Source organism: Antennarius striatus, chromosome 6, assembly GCF_040054535.1.
Source record: "Antennarius striatus isolate MH-2024 chromosome 6, ASM4005453v1, whole genome shotgun sequence".
NCBI classification, from domain to species: domain Eukaryota; kingdom Metazoa; phylum Chordata; class Actinopteri; order Lophiiformes; family Antennariidae; genus Antennarius; species Antennarius striatus.
Window position 1 is genome coordinate 12,055,246 of NC_090781.1, and position 15,577 is coordinate 12,070,822.

Genomic DNA, 15,577 nt, shown 5'->3' on the forward strand with positions numbered 1-15,577 from the left:
ACCACACAATACTCTAGTGGGTGTGCGTCAGCTTGTGTGTGACCTTTGAGAATGCCAAGGTAAAACAAGTTATACAGTCATATGGCAAAATGGGGCAGATGATTAAAAAAAGAAAGGAGGAGCAATGACAAAAGAGGAGGAATGATGGAATCAAGGGATTGGCTCTCAGAGATCTATATATCCTTGACACTTCCTAATCCGCCCATCATGCCTTCCATCCTTCTGAGGCTGTTATCGTTGAACATCAACATGAGAGACATGTACAGAGGTAGTAATAATTCTGATATACAACAATGCAGTACCAGGCAACTAATTTGCAACATGGATTTGCTCTTTTCTTGCAGCAATTGTATTGCTGTGCTTGTTGGAGACAGTTTTCACCCAGGATGAGGCTGACTACTCCTGGGTTCTTGACACCGAAGGTATTCCCAGCAATGGTGAGGAACGGCAAGCGCTTTTTTAATGTTTCTGCATGTATTCTTGTCTGTAATTGTATTCATTTTTTTGTGGTCAGTGTGTGATCAGAGCTCTTGTGGCTGCTGCAAGATGCTGAAACAGGTTGATGAGCTGAAGAACTATATTACCCAGAACCTGACTGACTTGAAGAATGATTACACCAAAATAAACCACACTCTCAGCCAAATGAAATGTGAGTGACACAAAGTGGAAACAGAGTCCACATTATTTGTGTTGTCTCAATTGTCTTCAAGAGGCAGCACAAATTGGTTTTTTTTCCCCCACTTCTAACCCCTTGTCTCATCTTTGCATCTGCAGCCTGCCGGACTGCCTTCTCTGCCATAATGTTCACTTCCACCGATGGGAACTGTTTTCCTGAAGTCAGCACGGAGGACAAAATCATTATCTACCAAAATGTCAGCCTTAACTTGGGTAACGGCTATGACATTAATACTGGCATGTTTACTGCTCTCTACTCTGGCATCTACAGCATCGCCCTCAACGCCCACAGTGATTCTGGTTCCCCTAGTGTGGAGCTGAGGCTCTGCCTCAGTGTGCTGCTCAATAATAAGGCAGTTGTTAAAGCCAGAGATATAAATTCTGATGACCAAGAGGACAGCATCTCGACTATTATAGCAATCCATATGAATGTTGGTGACAAAGTGAGTGTGCTCATGCACAAAGGATGTGGAATCTGTGGGAAACGGTACAACAGTTTCAGTGTCCTTCTGCTCTATAAAGATTAATTCAAAGTTTTTCTGTGCTGGTACCAGAAGCAAAACTAACTCTTAGCTGAGACATAAAGTGTGCTAGATAAAATATGTCTTGAGAGGTGACTCCTTTCAATATGCAGAGGAATGTTTGGATTCATCTCTTGCAATATGCAAGGATGCAGATCTAAAAGCATGAGAAGCTTTGTTATGTAACAGCTGAAGCTTTCCTCGTTGAAATTAAATCATGTAACATTTAAGAGAAACACATGAAACATCTGGTCTGCTGTAAAATGACAAGAATATGAATAAATGATGATTTTAATCAAAACCGTTTTGAGTCTGTTTAAGCTGAAGAACTTGTGTTGCAAAATTAAAACACTATCCATAGTTTTCAGTTTTAATAAACCGTTAAAAAGGTATTTTAAATTTAATTTGTAGTTTGTGGCATACAGTATTTAAATCAAGCAAATTACGAATGGTACCGTTTTCTCCTGGACAGGTTACTGATGAAAGGGGGTGGCATGAAATGAGTACTGTACACTATAGACATGTTAACAATTTTACAGAAAGCAATGAATGTCATCACCATACAGACACTACAGACAACACGGACTATGTACTGTACAGACCTTCTGATGCACACATCATGTAACAGCTTTAATCAATTACATTCTTAGCTTTGAATGATACAGAGGACATTTATCTTGCATTTGCAAAATATTCAAAGCTCACAATGACCAAATAAATAATGAAGTACAGCCATGAATTAAACCTGCCCCATCATACCTATGCACAACTGGACATGACAGTTGAGCGCCATAGGTGATGGCAGCCACTCCGTACGCACCGCAACAAAGTCTTTTATTCTTCATGTTTTTTGTACATTTTTACTACCTTTTCTACTTTTACTACTTTTTAACATGTATCACATGGATATGACAGCCGTACAATGGAGAGCCATCCCTCTCACTCATTCTAGAGGGGAGTTACTGGCTCTTAGAAACACGAAACATGGACAGAGACATGTCATACCGGCTGAACTGAAGAGACGTTATCATGGCTGCAAGGCTGGGGCTAAGCTAAAGGCTAGGCAGGCAGACAACCGAAGGTGATTCAAACCATCGCTTCCCTCCGTGATTATGGGCAATGTCAACTCACTGCCAAACAAGATGGACGACCTGGTCGCTATGGAGAGCCATCGGATCTACCGTGAGTGCAGCATGTTCATACTAACGGGGACATGGCTGACTGACGCTATACCGGATGCTAACATGGAACTGCGAGGTTTCACTGCGGTGAGAGCGGACAGAGACACGAAGACATGTGGTAAAAGCAAAGGTGGGGGACTGATCATCTACACCAACAACCGCTGGTGTAACCCCGGCCATGTATCAGTGAAGGCGGCTGTGTGTTGCCCTAATCTGGAGCTGCTGACCGTTAGCATACGGCCATACTATTTACCCCGGTAGTTCAGTCAGTTGTTAACTGACACACACGGAAGAACAGGTATGATCGACCTACTGTACACCGATGTTAAAGAGGCATACAGAGTCACCAACCTGCCTCCATTGGGCAAGTCAGACCACAACCTGGTGTACGTCCAGACCCAGTACACCCCCTGGCCCACAGACAGGCAGTCTCTACACGTACCATCAGGAGATGGACTCCTGAAGCAAAGGAGGCTCTCAGACACTGCTGCAACACCACGGACTGGGATGTACTGCTGGGTGGACATGGAGAGGACATAGCTTGGATGACCCACTGTCTGACGAACTATATCAACTTCTGTGTAGATGTGGTCGCCCCCACCAAGACAGTTTGATGCTATCCAAATAACAAGCCGTGGATAACACAGGACATCAAGGATGTCCTCAACAGGAAAAAGAAGGCTTTCAGGACGAAGGATGAAGAGGAGATGAGAGAATTACAGAGAGAGGTCAGGCGCTGCATAAAGGAGGCCAAGGACTCCTACAGGAGGAAGGTGGAGAAGCAGCTGAGCACCAACAGCATGAGGGACGTCTGGGAAGGCTTGAGAAACATCACTGGGCACAAAGCCGGGACCAGAACAGAGGTGGGAGGGGAGTTAACGACCTGAATGACTTCAATAGGTTCAACCAGGCCCCCCACAACACCCCCTATCACCCTCCACCCTCACGACCTCAGCAGCAGCAGCTCACCAGCCTCACCCCTATCCCATGGCCTCCTTCCCCCCTCCACAGCAGCAAAGTGGCCCCTCTCCACCCCCCAGCCCCTGCCCCTCTCCCTAGCCCCCCCACCCCATTCAACCTCCCCCCACAGACTCCACAAATCTGTAGGTCTAAGGGAGTCCCCCACCATCCCTCTTCCCCCCAGTCCCTCTTTCTCCTCCAAACCTACTGGCCCCCTCTCTGCAGCAGCGGAGCTGTCCCCCTCAGCCCCGTTTCCTACGAGCACTCCTCCACCCCCATCCCACCACCTATTCTACCTCCCTCAAGCCCACCTACACCTATCGTAGCAAGCCTTCCTCTCTGTCACAGACACCTTCCCTCCACCCCCCAGCTCCCGCCACCATCACAGTCTCCTCCAATCTTCACGGCGGACCAGGTAAGAGGAGAACTGAAGAAGCTTCGGCAGCAGGACCAGATGGGGTGAGTCCCCATCTACTCAAGATCTGCGCCACTGAACTCGGGGAGCCGCTACAACGGGTCTTCAACCTGAGCCTGCATCTCAGGAAGGTGCCCACCCTCTGGAAGACGTCGTGCATCATTCCAGTTCCCAAAAAGAACTGGCCCAGCGAGCTGAACGACTTCCGACTGGTGGCGCTCACATCGCATCTGATGAAGATTCAGGAGCGGCTCTTTCTCAATCTCCTCAGGCCTCAGGTGAAACATGCCGAGGACTCTTTGCAGTTTGCCTACTGGGAAAAGGTCAACGTGGAAGACGCCATCCTCCACATGCTACACCAAGCCCATTCGCATCTGGACAAGGAAAGCGGCACTGTGAGGATCCTTTTTCTGGATTATTCAAGTGCCTTTAACACCATTCAGCCCTGTATACTACAGGAAAAAACTCCTACAAATGCGAGTGGACCCCTGCCTGGTTGCTTGGATCCAAGACTACCTCACCAATAGACCACAGGCTAAAGGACGCCACGTCTAATACTGTGGTCAGCTGCATCGGTGCTCCACAGGGGACTGTCTTGTCCCCAATCCTCTTCTCCCTGTACACGGTGGACTTCTGCTACAACTCAGAACTGTGTCACATCCAGAAGTACGCAGATGACATAGCTATCGTGGGATGTATCAGGGACAATGAGGAGGAGGAGTATAGATGCCTGGTGAAGGACTTTGTTGACTGGTGTCACAGCAACAGCCTGCAGCTCAACACCTCCAAAACTAAAGAGCTCGTCATTGACTTCAGGAGGGACATAACTTAGACCAGTTCTGATAGGAACGGAGGAGGTGGAGATTGTGCAGACCTACAAATATCTTGGTCTGTGGTTAGACAACAAGCTGGACTGGACCAGCAACACGAGGCAGCTGTACAAGAAAGCACAGAGCAGGATGTACTTTCTGAGGAGGCTGAGGGCATTCAACATCTGCAGGAAGCTCCTTTGGATGTTCTATCAGTCTGTGGTCGCCAGCGTCCTGTCGTTCACTGTGGTTTGTTGGGGAGGGAACGTAACTAAGGCGGATCTCTCCAGGCTGGAAAAGCTGATCAGGCGGGCCAGCTCGGTGGTCGGGTTGAAGCTGGACCCTATGGCAACGGTGGAAGAGAAGAGAACCTTGGACAAACTGCTGGACATCATGGACAATGTCAGCCACCCTCTGCACACCGTAACAAACAACCAGAGAAGCCTGAGAAGCCTGAGCAGCCAGAGGCTGCGCCTCCCAACATGCAGGACAAACAGACTTAAGAACTCGTTCATCCCCAAGCCATTAAACTGCTCAACTCCTCTCTGGGAGAGATAAAGAAGAAGAGAGTCCACACAAGAGCTGAGGGATGACACAAACAATGCACCAAAAACAATGCAAACATTATAGACATTTCAATATACCCATACTTAACTAGGCCTGTTTATTTTTATTTCTATACCTATTTATGATTTTCTATTTGTATATTCTTGATGGGTTATTTATTAATCTTTCTATTTGGTGTTGTATTACTTTCTATGTGCTGGTGTTTTCTGTGTGTTTTTCTGTATTTTGTGTAATTACTATGCTGTGTGCAACAGAGAAATTAATTTCCCTGACGGAACCTCCTTAAGGGATAAATAAAGTTCTACTCTACTCTACTCTACTCTACTCTACTCTACTCTACTCTACAACAAATACCTGATCAGTTCTTCTTGCTACCACACCCTCGCCGTAATCACTGTGATTTCCAAAGCAGACATTGCCTCTAGATGAAGTATGGGAGATCATGAAAGATCACTTCCAAAGCCTAACTGCCACAAATACATCTATAATGGGAAAAATCCTCCAGTACATAGAGCCATGATACTGGTTCTAACCCTAATCCCGTCAGCCATCATGGCATTTCAGATTATCATGCATATGAATCAATACATAAGTGGGGCAGAGAAAGGAATTTGAGGCATCATCCAGAGGAGTAATCCACCAGCTTGTGGTCAAAAGAGCAGTCCACCTTTGCCTGGGCTGGCAACCAGTAAGCCTACGATAAGCCTCAATGCCACACACATGTATACTGGAATATGTGGAACTGTCCAACATCAACACGACATGAAAAGCCATGACTGAACACTGAGGAACAAAGTGGAAGAGGTCAACTTGAAGCCAATGACTAAAGTTAATACCCAGTGCAGCAAATTCCATGGAACAGAACCGTCGCCTCTGCGGTTCTGCAGAACCGCAGTGCTAGAACATCAACCAGAATGTCTACAGATACTGAGCCCGATGTTGTTTCATTCTGTTCTGTTTGTCTGAACACTAAACTATACAGAACGGACGGTTAAAGCAATATATCTACAGTATGCCTACTTATCTTTATTGAACAGCCTGGTTATCACATGTGCGCTCTACTGCATCTCTGTTCTCAGCAGTGTTACATTCAAATGTGTCCTCCAGACAACCAACACAGGAACTACAATCATATTGTAACAGATATGGCGCAACAATCAGCCACCTATTCAACATGGATAACATCAAGATGTACGTCGTGAATTAACACGGAATCCACAGCAATGACTTCATTTGTTGTTTATGTTGTTAATGTTTTCTCTGTTGTCTTGCAGTTAATAAAACATTTATTTATGGTAAGTTCTATATGTTATGGCAGACTGTTGACCTGGCGACCCGGTAGAATAAGAATGGAAGGATGGATGGATGGATGGATGGATGGATGGCCACCATTTCAATAGAGCCTTCTGATGCGACTGAAGATTTTTTTCTTTAACATATACATTAGAGGGAACTATACAACCAAATAATGAGGAATTGACTTTTCTCTACAATAAATTGAGAACCCCAAGAGACTCATCTTCCATTACGTGGGTATTATTCACACTGTCGAGACATGACCACTTGCTGCTGACTGGAAGTGACCACAGGAAAACAAGCTCTGGCAATTTGATCTTACCTGATAAAAATCCCAGTTTTATTTCCACCATAATGCCATAATTCAAAGCTCTGCTTTGAAATACTCCTAAAGTCAGGACACTGATTGTCATTTAATTCCCAAGCTATGATGTCAATTATCTCTTTGACCCTTCTGTTGTGAGGAAATATATCCTGTACACACCCTGGCCTCTATCTAGCAGATAAGACTGTTAAAAACCGGGTCAGATGATTCCAGATACAAAAGTGGCCAGAGGTCATTATCCTGAGGGGATTGTAGAGCAACTGGAATTCAGTTCTTGCTTTGGTTTTGGCATGACACCCCAAGATTCTCAGTGGACATCCCATCTTAACTCTCACCCCAACCCAACTGTCCCCACTATGAAGAATTTCTAGATGCACCATTATTACCAAACATCTCTCAATTCAAGCCGATCGTGTTGGTTCTCAGGTTAATGGAATTTTGTAGTTACTCCTGGCTGAGTTACCTGCTTTTAAGAAAACTTCCTTTGAATCTGTTCTTAAAAAACTAGATTAAACATGAAACACAAGGACAAATTATTCAGTCACTATTGTCCAAGAGAACAATTCCTTTCACACAAATACTGGTTTTGTATGAATAACTATGAAATATATCAGTCAGTTAATCTTGGTTTCTAACAATGTCCCAAAGGAAAGTAGTTGTGGGAACATACAGGATCATTTCTCTCCTCCTTCTTCTTGGGCTTTAGAACCGGGGACACCATATATTGTTCTTTTATCTGGGGCCTCATCAATGGACAGATTACAACCTGCAAACATATTTTGAGAACTTGACTTGTCACTTATCCCCATCCTGAGGGATGTGATAAGATTGTTTTCAGTGTTCCAGAGAAGCCAGTGGTGTTTTGAAAACTGGCAACCGGACACTGTTGTCCTCATCTTGTGAAACAAATAATTTCTTGTCCTTTCACACTGAAGAAAAAGCATCTTTGTTTACTGCAGACATGCTTGACCCCCATCATGGAAGATATGTGTGTCACCGTGTGGAGGTGGAGCTTCCTGTTTTTTCCTCCTCGAGAGGAGGATCACCTGAAGGACATCAATAAGACACTAAAGCCATTCCAAGTTTAAAGCTGTCACTCTCAGTTCTCACACTCACAAGGAGGTGACATAGTATTTCAGAACAACAACAACAGAAACAGTAAGTCTGATGTTTCTATCTTTATACAACACAAAAACGTAGTCCTGTTAGTGGATGTTGGTCAAAGGCCATTGCCTTCCGTATAATTGTGACGGTTGAATACCTTTCAGTTTCCTCTCGGAAGTCCTTCTCAGTAGTTAATGAAGGTGTTGACTGAGTGGGGGGGGGGGGGGGGGTTCAGAGACTGCAGGCTGCGTTTGATAGGTTGTTCAACAGGTGCTTATTAATGGGACATGAATACAAGACATCCAGCAGACGTAGGAACAAATGAGCACCCCTTTCTCTTTTGGCTGTTGTCGTGCAGTTCTGTCTCAGTTCCATATGTGGTTCATATCGGTGGGTTAGTCACAGCTTCCTGGTGAGCGCTGATTATCACATCTGTTTAGACTTAATCCAGGTGCATAGATTTCTCCATTACATAAACCTTTGTTCTGTTAGTATTTACATGGATACTACATTAATTCAATGTGAAAATTTCCAACGCTGCTGAAACATAAACACGCTGACAGAAAATATCAGCATAGACGCACCACAGATTCAGTCTGACAGAATTTTTACGCTGTATCGAAAAATTGAAATCAGAAATTACATAAATGAATACATAAATTATAAATAATAATACATAATAATACATAAATTACTAATTACTAATTACATAAATTACTAATTATTATAAATTACTAATTACTAATTACATAAATTAATAATACATAAATAATACATAAATTACATAAATGCAATTTCCTCCAGGATTAATAAAGTATCTATCTATCTATCTATCTATCTATCTATCTATCTATCTATCTATCTATCTATCTATCTATCTATCTATCTATCTATCTATCTATCTATCTATCTATCTATCTATCTATCTATCTATCTATCTATCTATCTATCTATCTAAAGAACTTGTTTAAATTAAATAAACTGTTTTGGTTTTTTGTGACTGCTCCAGTCCTGACTACTATTTTCCTTTCTTTACTTTCTAGATGGTAGTATTACCGGTTTTGTTCTTGTTGGGGTCTGTCTTTGTCTGTGGTTGTGCGACAGAAACGCCCACTATCGCTGACAATCTAAGAGAAGCTGCAAGTAAGCCAGACTAACAGCCACGCAAGTTTTTACAAGACAAAGCCTTTATTGTTGCTTTTCAAGCCATGGGTGCTTTCAAGACTTAATGTACTCAGAAATTTTCACACCTCTGCCCTCCACTTCCACTTATTCACTCACACAAGCCTCTTCCCTTCCGTTCTCGTTCTCCTTTCCATTCCAGTCAGTTATAATGGAGACCTGACGTGTCAGAAGTGGGACTGCAAATGTGCTTTTGAACGTGAACGTAGCTGCTGCTGTGCTGTCGGTGATATGACCACGTTAGAAAACCAAACCTATATGAAGATGAAATATTTGATGCGTGATATAAAAAAACTGAGCACGGGTGTGCAGCAGCTCACAGGTAAATACAGTTACAGCAGCAGTAGGATCAACAAATCCGCCATTCCAGCCGTGAATACAAAAACCTCTGTACTGAACAGTTAATGTATGTTTTAATCCTAGATCGCATCAAGGTTGCCTTTAAAGCCACCATGGATCCTACTTTGACGGCTAATTGTTTTGGTCCATTCAATCGGAATGTACCAATTCCATACACTAATGTCACTTTGAACGATGGCTTAAGATATAACCCGTCCCTGGGTAAGAAACACACACATGCACACATGCAAAAAAAGAGTAAAATGTCTAATGAATGTTTTGAATTAAAGCCTATTATGACACATAATCTTATGCAGTTCTTCTAACTCTTCATCTGTATGTCCAGGAACCTTCACGGCTCCTTATTCCGGAATTTACGCCTTTTCGTTCACAGTCTACTCACACGTGGACAAAAACGAACGCCTGCACCATAAAGTAAAAAAACCTCAATCCGGTTTGCTACCTGAGGAGTAACTTGCCTTTTGATCATTCATTGTGTGTTCTGTTCTGTTTGTAGGTTCAGTTGATGAAGAACGGAGAGCCCATAGCCGGCGTGTGGGAGGACAATCGAGAAGATAGCCAAGACAGCGGCAGTCAAGTACGAAGTCAAAGCAATATTTTTATTCAATGAATGGTTGCAACAAACACATTTAACTATTATAAATGTACAAAACAAAAAAAATAATCAGACATTGTGACTCTGACTTAATCGTGCAATAACGGCGGTGTGTGCTTTCAGTTTGTCCAGCAGCAAATGGATCAAGGTGATCAGGTCTATGTGGAGCTGACGTTTGGGAAGAAAATCTGCGACTTATACCGTTCCAACAGCTTTACTGGTTACATTGTCTTCTACGATTAGAAGCTACAGTGGCAGAGAAGCTACTCTCTTCAGACACCACAAATTTATATTCAACTGTTTCTCCCCTCACCCATTCCTGAATGAACACTAGTGTTTGTACACATACAGTAGCATTTATCATCAAACACAAATTTGTTTTCTGCATACCATGTGGTGGAAGGTTTGGAAATATTTGACTTGTTAAAATTTTATATATATATATATATATATATATATATATATATATATATATATATATATATATATATATATATATATATATATATATATATAATATATATAATATATAATATATATATATCACACATGTGAATAAACCACAATAATTAAACTGAACTGTGTCTGTGTATGAGGGATGTTATTTTGATTCAAACAACATGGCTTTTTCTTTCATTTGCAAAATTTAACAACAACAGACACATAGATGCTGTTCGGCTACACTCTTGTCTACCACTACTTTGCAGTCACTGATCTCCTTCAGATTACACCAGCTACACAAGATTTGGTCTACACATGTGCTCCTACCTCCACCCTATGCTCCTGCCTCTAGTGGAAGAAAGTATTCACTACAGCCATTTCCATCCTTTTTGCAAAGTCAACCACCATCTGTCCTTCTGCGTTCCTCTCCTGGATACCAAACCTGCCCATCACGTCCTAATCACCTGTTTCCTGCACCAACATGTCCATTGAAGTGTGCTCCAATGACAACTCTCTCACTTCTCAGTATGCTCTGCATTACTTCATCAAAGACCAACCATAATTTCTCCTTCTCCTCCAGCTCACATCCTACCTGTGGAGCATACCCGCTAACAACATTGAACACGCCTTCTATTTCTAGTTTCAGACTCATCACTCTATCTGACACTCTTTTTACCTCCAGGACATTCCTAACAAACTCCTCCTTCAAGATAACTCCTACTCCATTTCTTTTCCTATCTACACCATGATAGAACAACTTGAACCCTGCTCCTAAACTTCTAGCCTTGCTACCTTTCCACCTGGTCTCCTGGACACACAGGATGTCTCTCTCTACCTTTTCCTGTCATAGTTCCAACATTCAACGTCCCTACTCTCAGTCTTATACTCTTGGCATTCCTCTTCTCTCTCTTCCTACGAACACACTTTCCTCCTCTCCTTCTTCGACCAACATTAGTCCAATTTTCATCGGCACCCTGTAGGTGAACAGCACTAATGGCGGTTGTTGTTAACCTGGGCCTCAACCGATCCAGTATGGAAGTCATAGGTTTGATTTGCATGTTTGATTTGACAAAAGTTTTAAGTCTGATGCCCTTTCTGACACAACCCTCTGTATTTATCCAGGCTTGGGACCAACACAAGAAGACACTGGCTTGTGCACTCTTGTGGCTACATTACAGTTACACGCACGCATATTATATACTGTATATATAAACAATGACAGGAAATAGGTAGCAGCCAGACGTGATGACATCATTGCTGCTACTAGCCTCCGGCCTATGACAGCATTGTATAATACCGTAAACAAGAACCTTTCATGGAAGCCAGACTAAAAAAATTCTTTCTAACACACACACACACACACACACACACACACACACACACACACACACACACACACACACACACACACACACACACACACACACACACACACACACAGACCATATGCTTAGACATATGGCAGGATGTAATGGCTAACACCTTTTGTTATGTTTTTGTTCGTTTGCATGTATGAAACATGTGTATCCTGCACGCTTTGGACTGTGTTTTTCAAATTTTGCTTCGCACCCATCTGTTTGGATGTGCGTGTGTGTGTGTGTGCGTGCGTGCGTGTGTGTGTGTTGGGATTTCTGGTTGAAATGGAAGTATCAGAAGAAAATACAGTCATCCGTGTCTCTTGCATTCCAGTGGATCTAGGTTATATAAATGTCTTTGGACTCAACCATGTAATTGAGTCACATGTGAATGTGTCTAATACCATCTGATATTGAAATTTATCTTACAGTAAATGAAAACGCCACTGCTGATGACATTTATTACTATTGATATATTATTTATTTGATCAGAAACATCAAGGAGTCACAGAATTCTGCCAGTGCAGCCTCTATGACTGGATATATTTTAAAAATCATACCTTTAAAGTTATATCAGAACAAATGGTTGCGTGGCTGAAACAGTAGCATCACCTCTCATCCATCGCTCATCACTGATTAAATACATATGGAGGAATCTGCAAAGGTGTCCTCACTTGTTATCACTTTGTGTGTTTGGACGTATGTGTTTTTCTTTCATTATAACAATTATTTCACAGTAACAAATTTCAGTTGGTGTTGAACCACATTATAAATCTCGCCACAGACTTTTTCCATACTGTTAACAAGGGAAGAATCTAACACAAATGAGTCAATGATAACAGACAGATGAAGAGAGAGGATATGTTAAAGATATGAAATCATGTGTTTTTGCTGTGTCAGACAAAAGATGTAGACTGACCACATATTTTGGATTTGGGTGTTCGCCCTAAACATTTATATAGAACCTTTAATGCAAAGTTAATGTAATCTAAAGATTTTGGTGAAACTTTTTGTGTGGATCAAACTTTGTATTATCTAATGGTTCCTACTATGCAGACTTTTATTGTACATGAATTTTGCTTTTCATTTAAGAAATAGTTCTGTGACATAAATCAGCCTACTGTCAATTACAGTAAACTGATTTATGTTCACTGCAGAAACGAGGACAGACTCAACTTTTTAAATGCATCACAGACCCTTGAATGAGACGTCAGCCTTGACGAGAGACAGCGTGGAGACTCATGCTACCATACAATGCACTGGCAGGAGAGATCCAGAAGATGCTGCTGATGCACTCGCTGGTTGGGATTCTGTCGGAGCAACAACTCACACTGACCTGCTGCCATTGTGAAACCATTTACTGACTAGATGTGACACCAGGAATTAAACAAACTGAAAGTGATGTGATACTGTGGTTTTTGGATTCGGTCAGATGCAGCAGGCTCACCGCCAAAGACAACTCTGCATTGTTCTCACACACAGATGGAAAAATGTGAGGAAACAGAGAGAACGTGACTGCTAATGTCACCAATGGCTACTGAGTTTAAACTTGGACGACTTCATACTATGAACAGAAACTTTGTCAAAAAGGCTTTTGCAGGTTTGTACGATGTGCTTTGGCAGAATCCACAGCTGACTGACATCTGAGAGGTCTGGTGGTTCGTGCAGGGCATTGGTTTATCATATAGAATAGTATATTACATACTGAATATTCATTGTTTTACATAACTATGTTATGTATTTGTAAAACATATCCTGTATATTTTGTTTTCTGTCTTGTGTTTCTATCAGTTTTTATTTCTGAACTTCTTTTTAACATACCCAATGTGGTTAAACAAAATACACCTGATTATGTGTTATAAATCCAGAGGAATTTGCATATGGAGCTTGTGCATGGATGTTGGACATTTACTTGGCATCTGTGTAAAATATGAGTTTGAGTTTCTAAAAACACGGGAGTGACCGAACACTCTCTGATTTCACACAGACTTCAATAATGTAGACCCTAACACTGAATCTACAGTTGGCTGCTCGGTTTTTGTCAGTGCAGCTCACGTCCTGCTGGGAGATGACGCCAAACCGCAGCCAAATCACGGAAAACGTAAGTTTTAACAAGTCTAGCAGTCCTGGAGGAAGAAGCTTTTTTGTCACATAAACTCATGCATTTAGTACAATCACACACACACACACACACACACACACACACACACACACACACACACACACACACACACACACACACACACACACACACACACACACACACACACACACACACACACATGTATATATACAGATGTATACAGATACAGATATATACACACACACACACACACACATATATATATATATATATATATATGTATATATGTATATATATGTATATATGTATGTATATATATATATATATATATATATATATATATATATATATATATATATATATATATATATATATATATATATATATATATATATATATATTCCTTAATGTCTGTGGATACAAACAGACAGGCAGATCCTGGAATTTTTTATGATTTCCCTTTTCATCACAAGTTTTTTAGACATTTTCTTAAATTTACTGGAAAATAATCTATAAATCCTGATTTAAAGAGTGATATTTATGATAATAATGCAGACAGTGGTTGTAATCTCCTGCTTCATGTGCTTCTTTTTTTTACATATATCAAGATAATTTTACTCATTGGTTCTTGATAGGTATTCAGGTCTGGTGTGTGTAAAACGTGGAGGATTGTTTGCTCTTGGCAGAGAAATCCACTCTCCTCAGTAATTCTACTTAGTGCTCTGTGTGTGAGATGCTCACGTATGTGTTAAATTACATATGGTTACATATGAGTTTGTCCGTGATCTTCGCAAATTCACTTTCCATTCAGGGAGTTGGACTGATGACGATTATTTGATTACATTCAACAAGTCTTATGCTGTGCCAGAGGGTCTGTAATGGAAATGCCATCAGTAGTGGTAGCACACACACACACACACACACACACACACACACACACACACACACACACACACACACACACACACACACACACACACACACACACACACACACACACACACACACACACACACACACACACACACACACACACACACTGGATGCAGCTGCTGAAGAGGAGTTAGGACATAAATGGAGCTCTCAATATTGATTTTATTGCTCCTCCTCACTTGTCCCCATTTCTTCTCCCCGCTATTCCTTCATCACCTTCCCTCCTTTTCTTTTTCCTTCTCCATCCTGCTGTCCCTCTTCCACTCCTTTTTTATCCTTACTCCTGTCTGCCCCCCTTTCCTGTCCACTCCTTCATCATCACTCCGTCTCTCCTTTCTGTCCCTGTGAGCACATAGAAATGGAGGATCATTTCACTTCTACAGCAGGGGGGACCAACATCATTACTCTCTTTTCTACACCCAGTGTCTCCTTCCCAGTTTTCTTCACACACCAGTGATTCTCTCTGCATTCCACCATCCCTCGTCTTCGCCCTCACCATCACGCTGCCACTGCGAACAAATGGGGATGTGAAGAAAATATGTGGAGAATTCGTGCTGACCAAACCAACACTGCCTGGCCACTGTCTCTACATCGAGCAGCTCTACCCAAATAAGGCTGGGCTTTTCAGCCAGACATGAGGGGAAGGCATAAGTCGACAGGGAGAGGGAGCTGCTGAAAGGCCAATGCCCTTTTAAGGATGAAGTTTCCTTTTTTCCTTCGCCTTTCTCCCTCCTCTTTCTCCGTCAAGCTCCCTCCTTCCTCCTCCCTCTATCTC

At 42.1% G+C, this 15,577-nt stretch overlaps 1 protein-coding gene across 1 annotated transcript; it reads left to right on the forward strand.

Moving 5' to 3' along the window:
- Nucleotides 1-7,840: 7,840 nt before the first annotated feature.
- Nucleotides 7,841-10,363, forward strand: cbln18 (cerebellin 18). Its single transcript, XM_068318297.1, has 7 exons — nucleotides 7,841-7,907; nucleotides 8,897-8,996; nucleotides 9,178-9,357; nucleotides 9,459-9,596; nucleotides 9,721-9,809; nucleotides 9,892-9,972; nucleotides 10,114-10,363. Exons 2-7 carry the CDS (start codon nucleotides 8,897-8,899, stop codon nucleotides 10,231-10,233), a joined length of 708 nt encoding a protein of 235 aa, XP_068174398.1. The 5' UTR covers nucleotides 7,841-7,907; the 3' UTR covers nucleotides 10,234-10,363.
- Nucleotides 10,364-15,577: the final 5,214 nt, after the last annotated feature.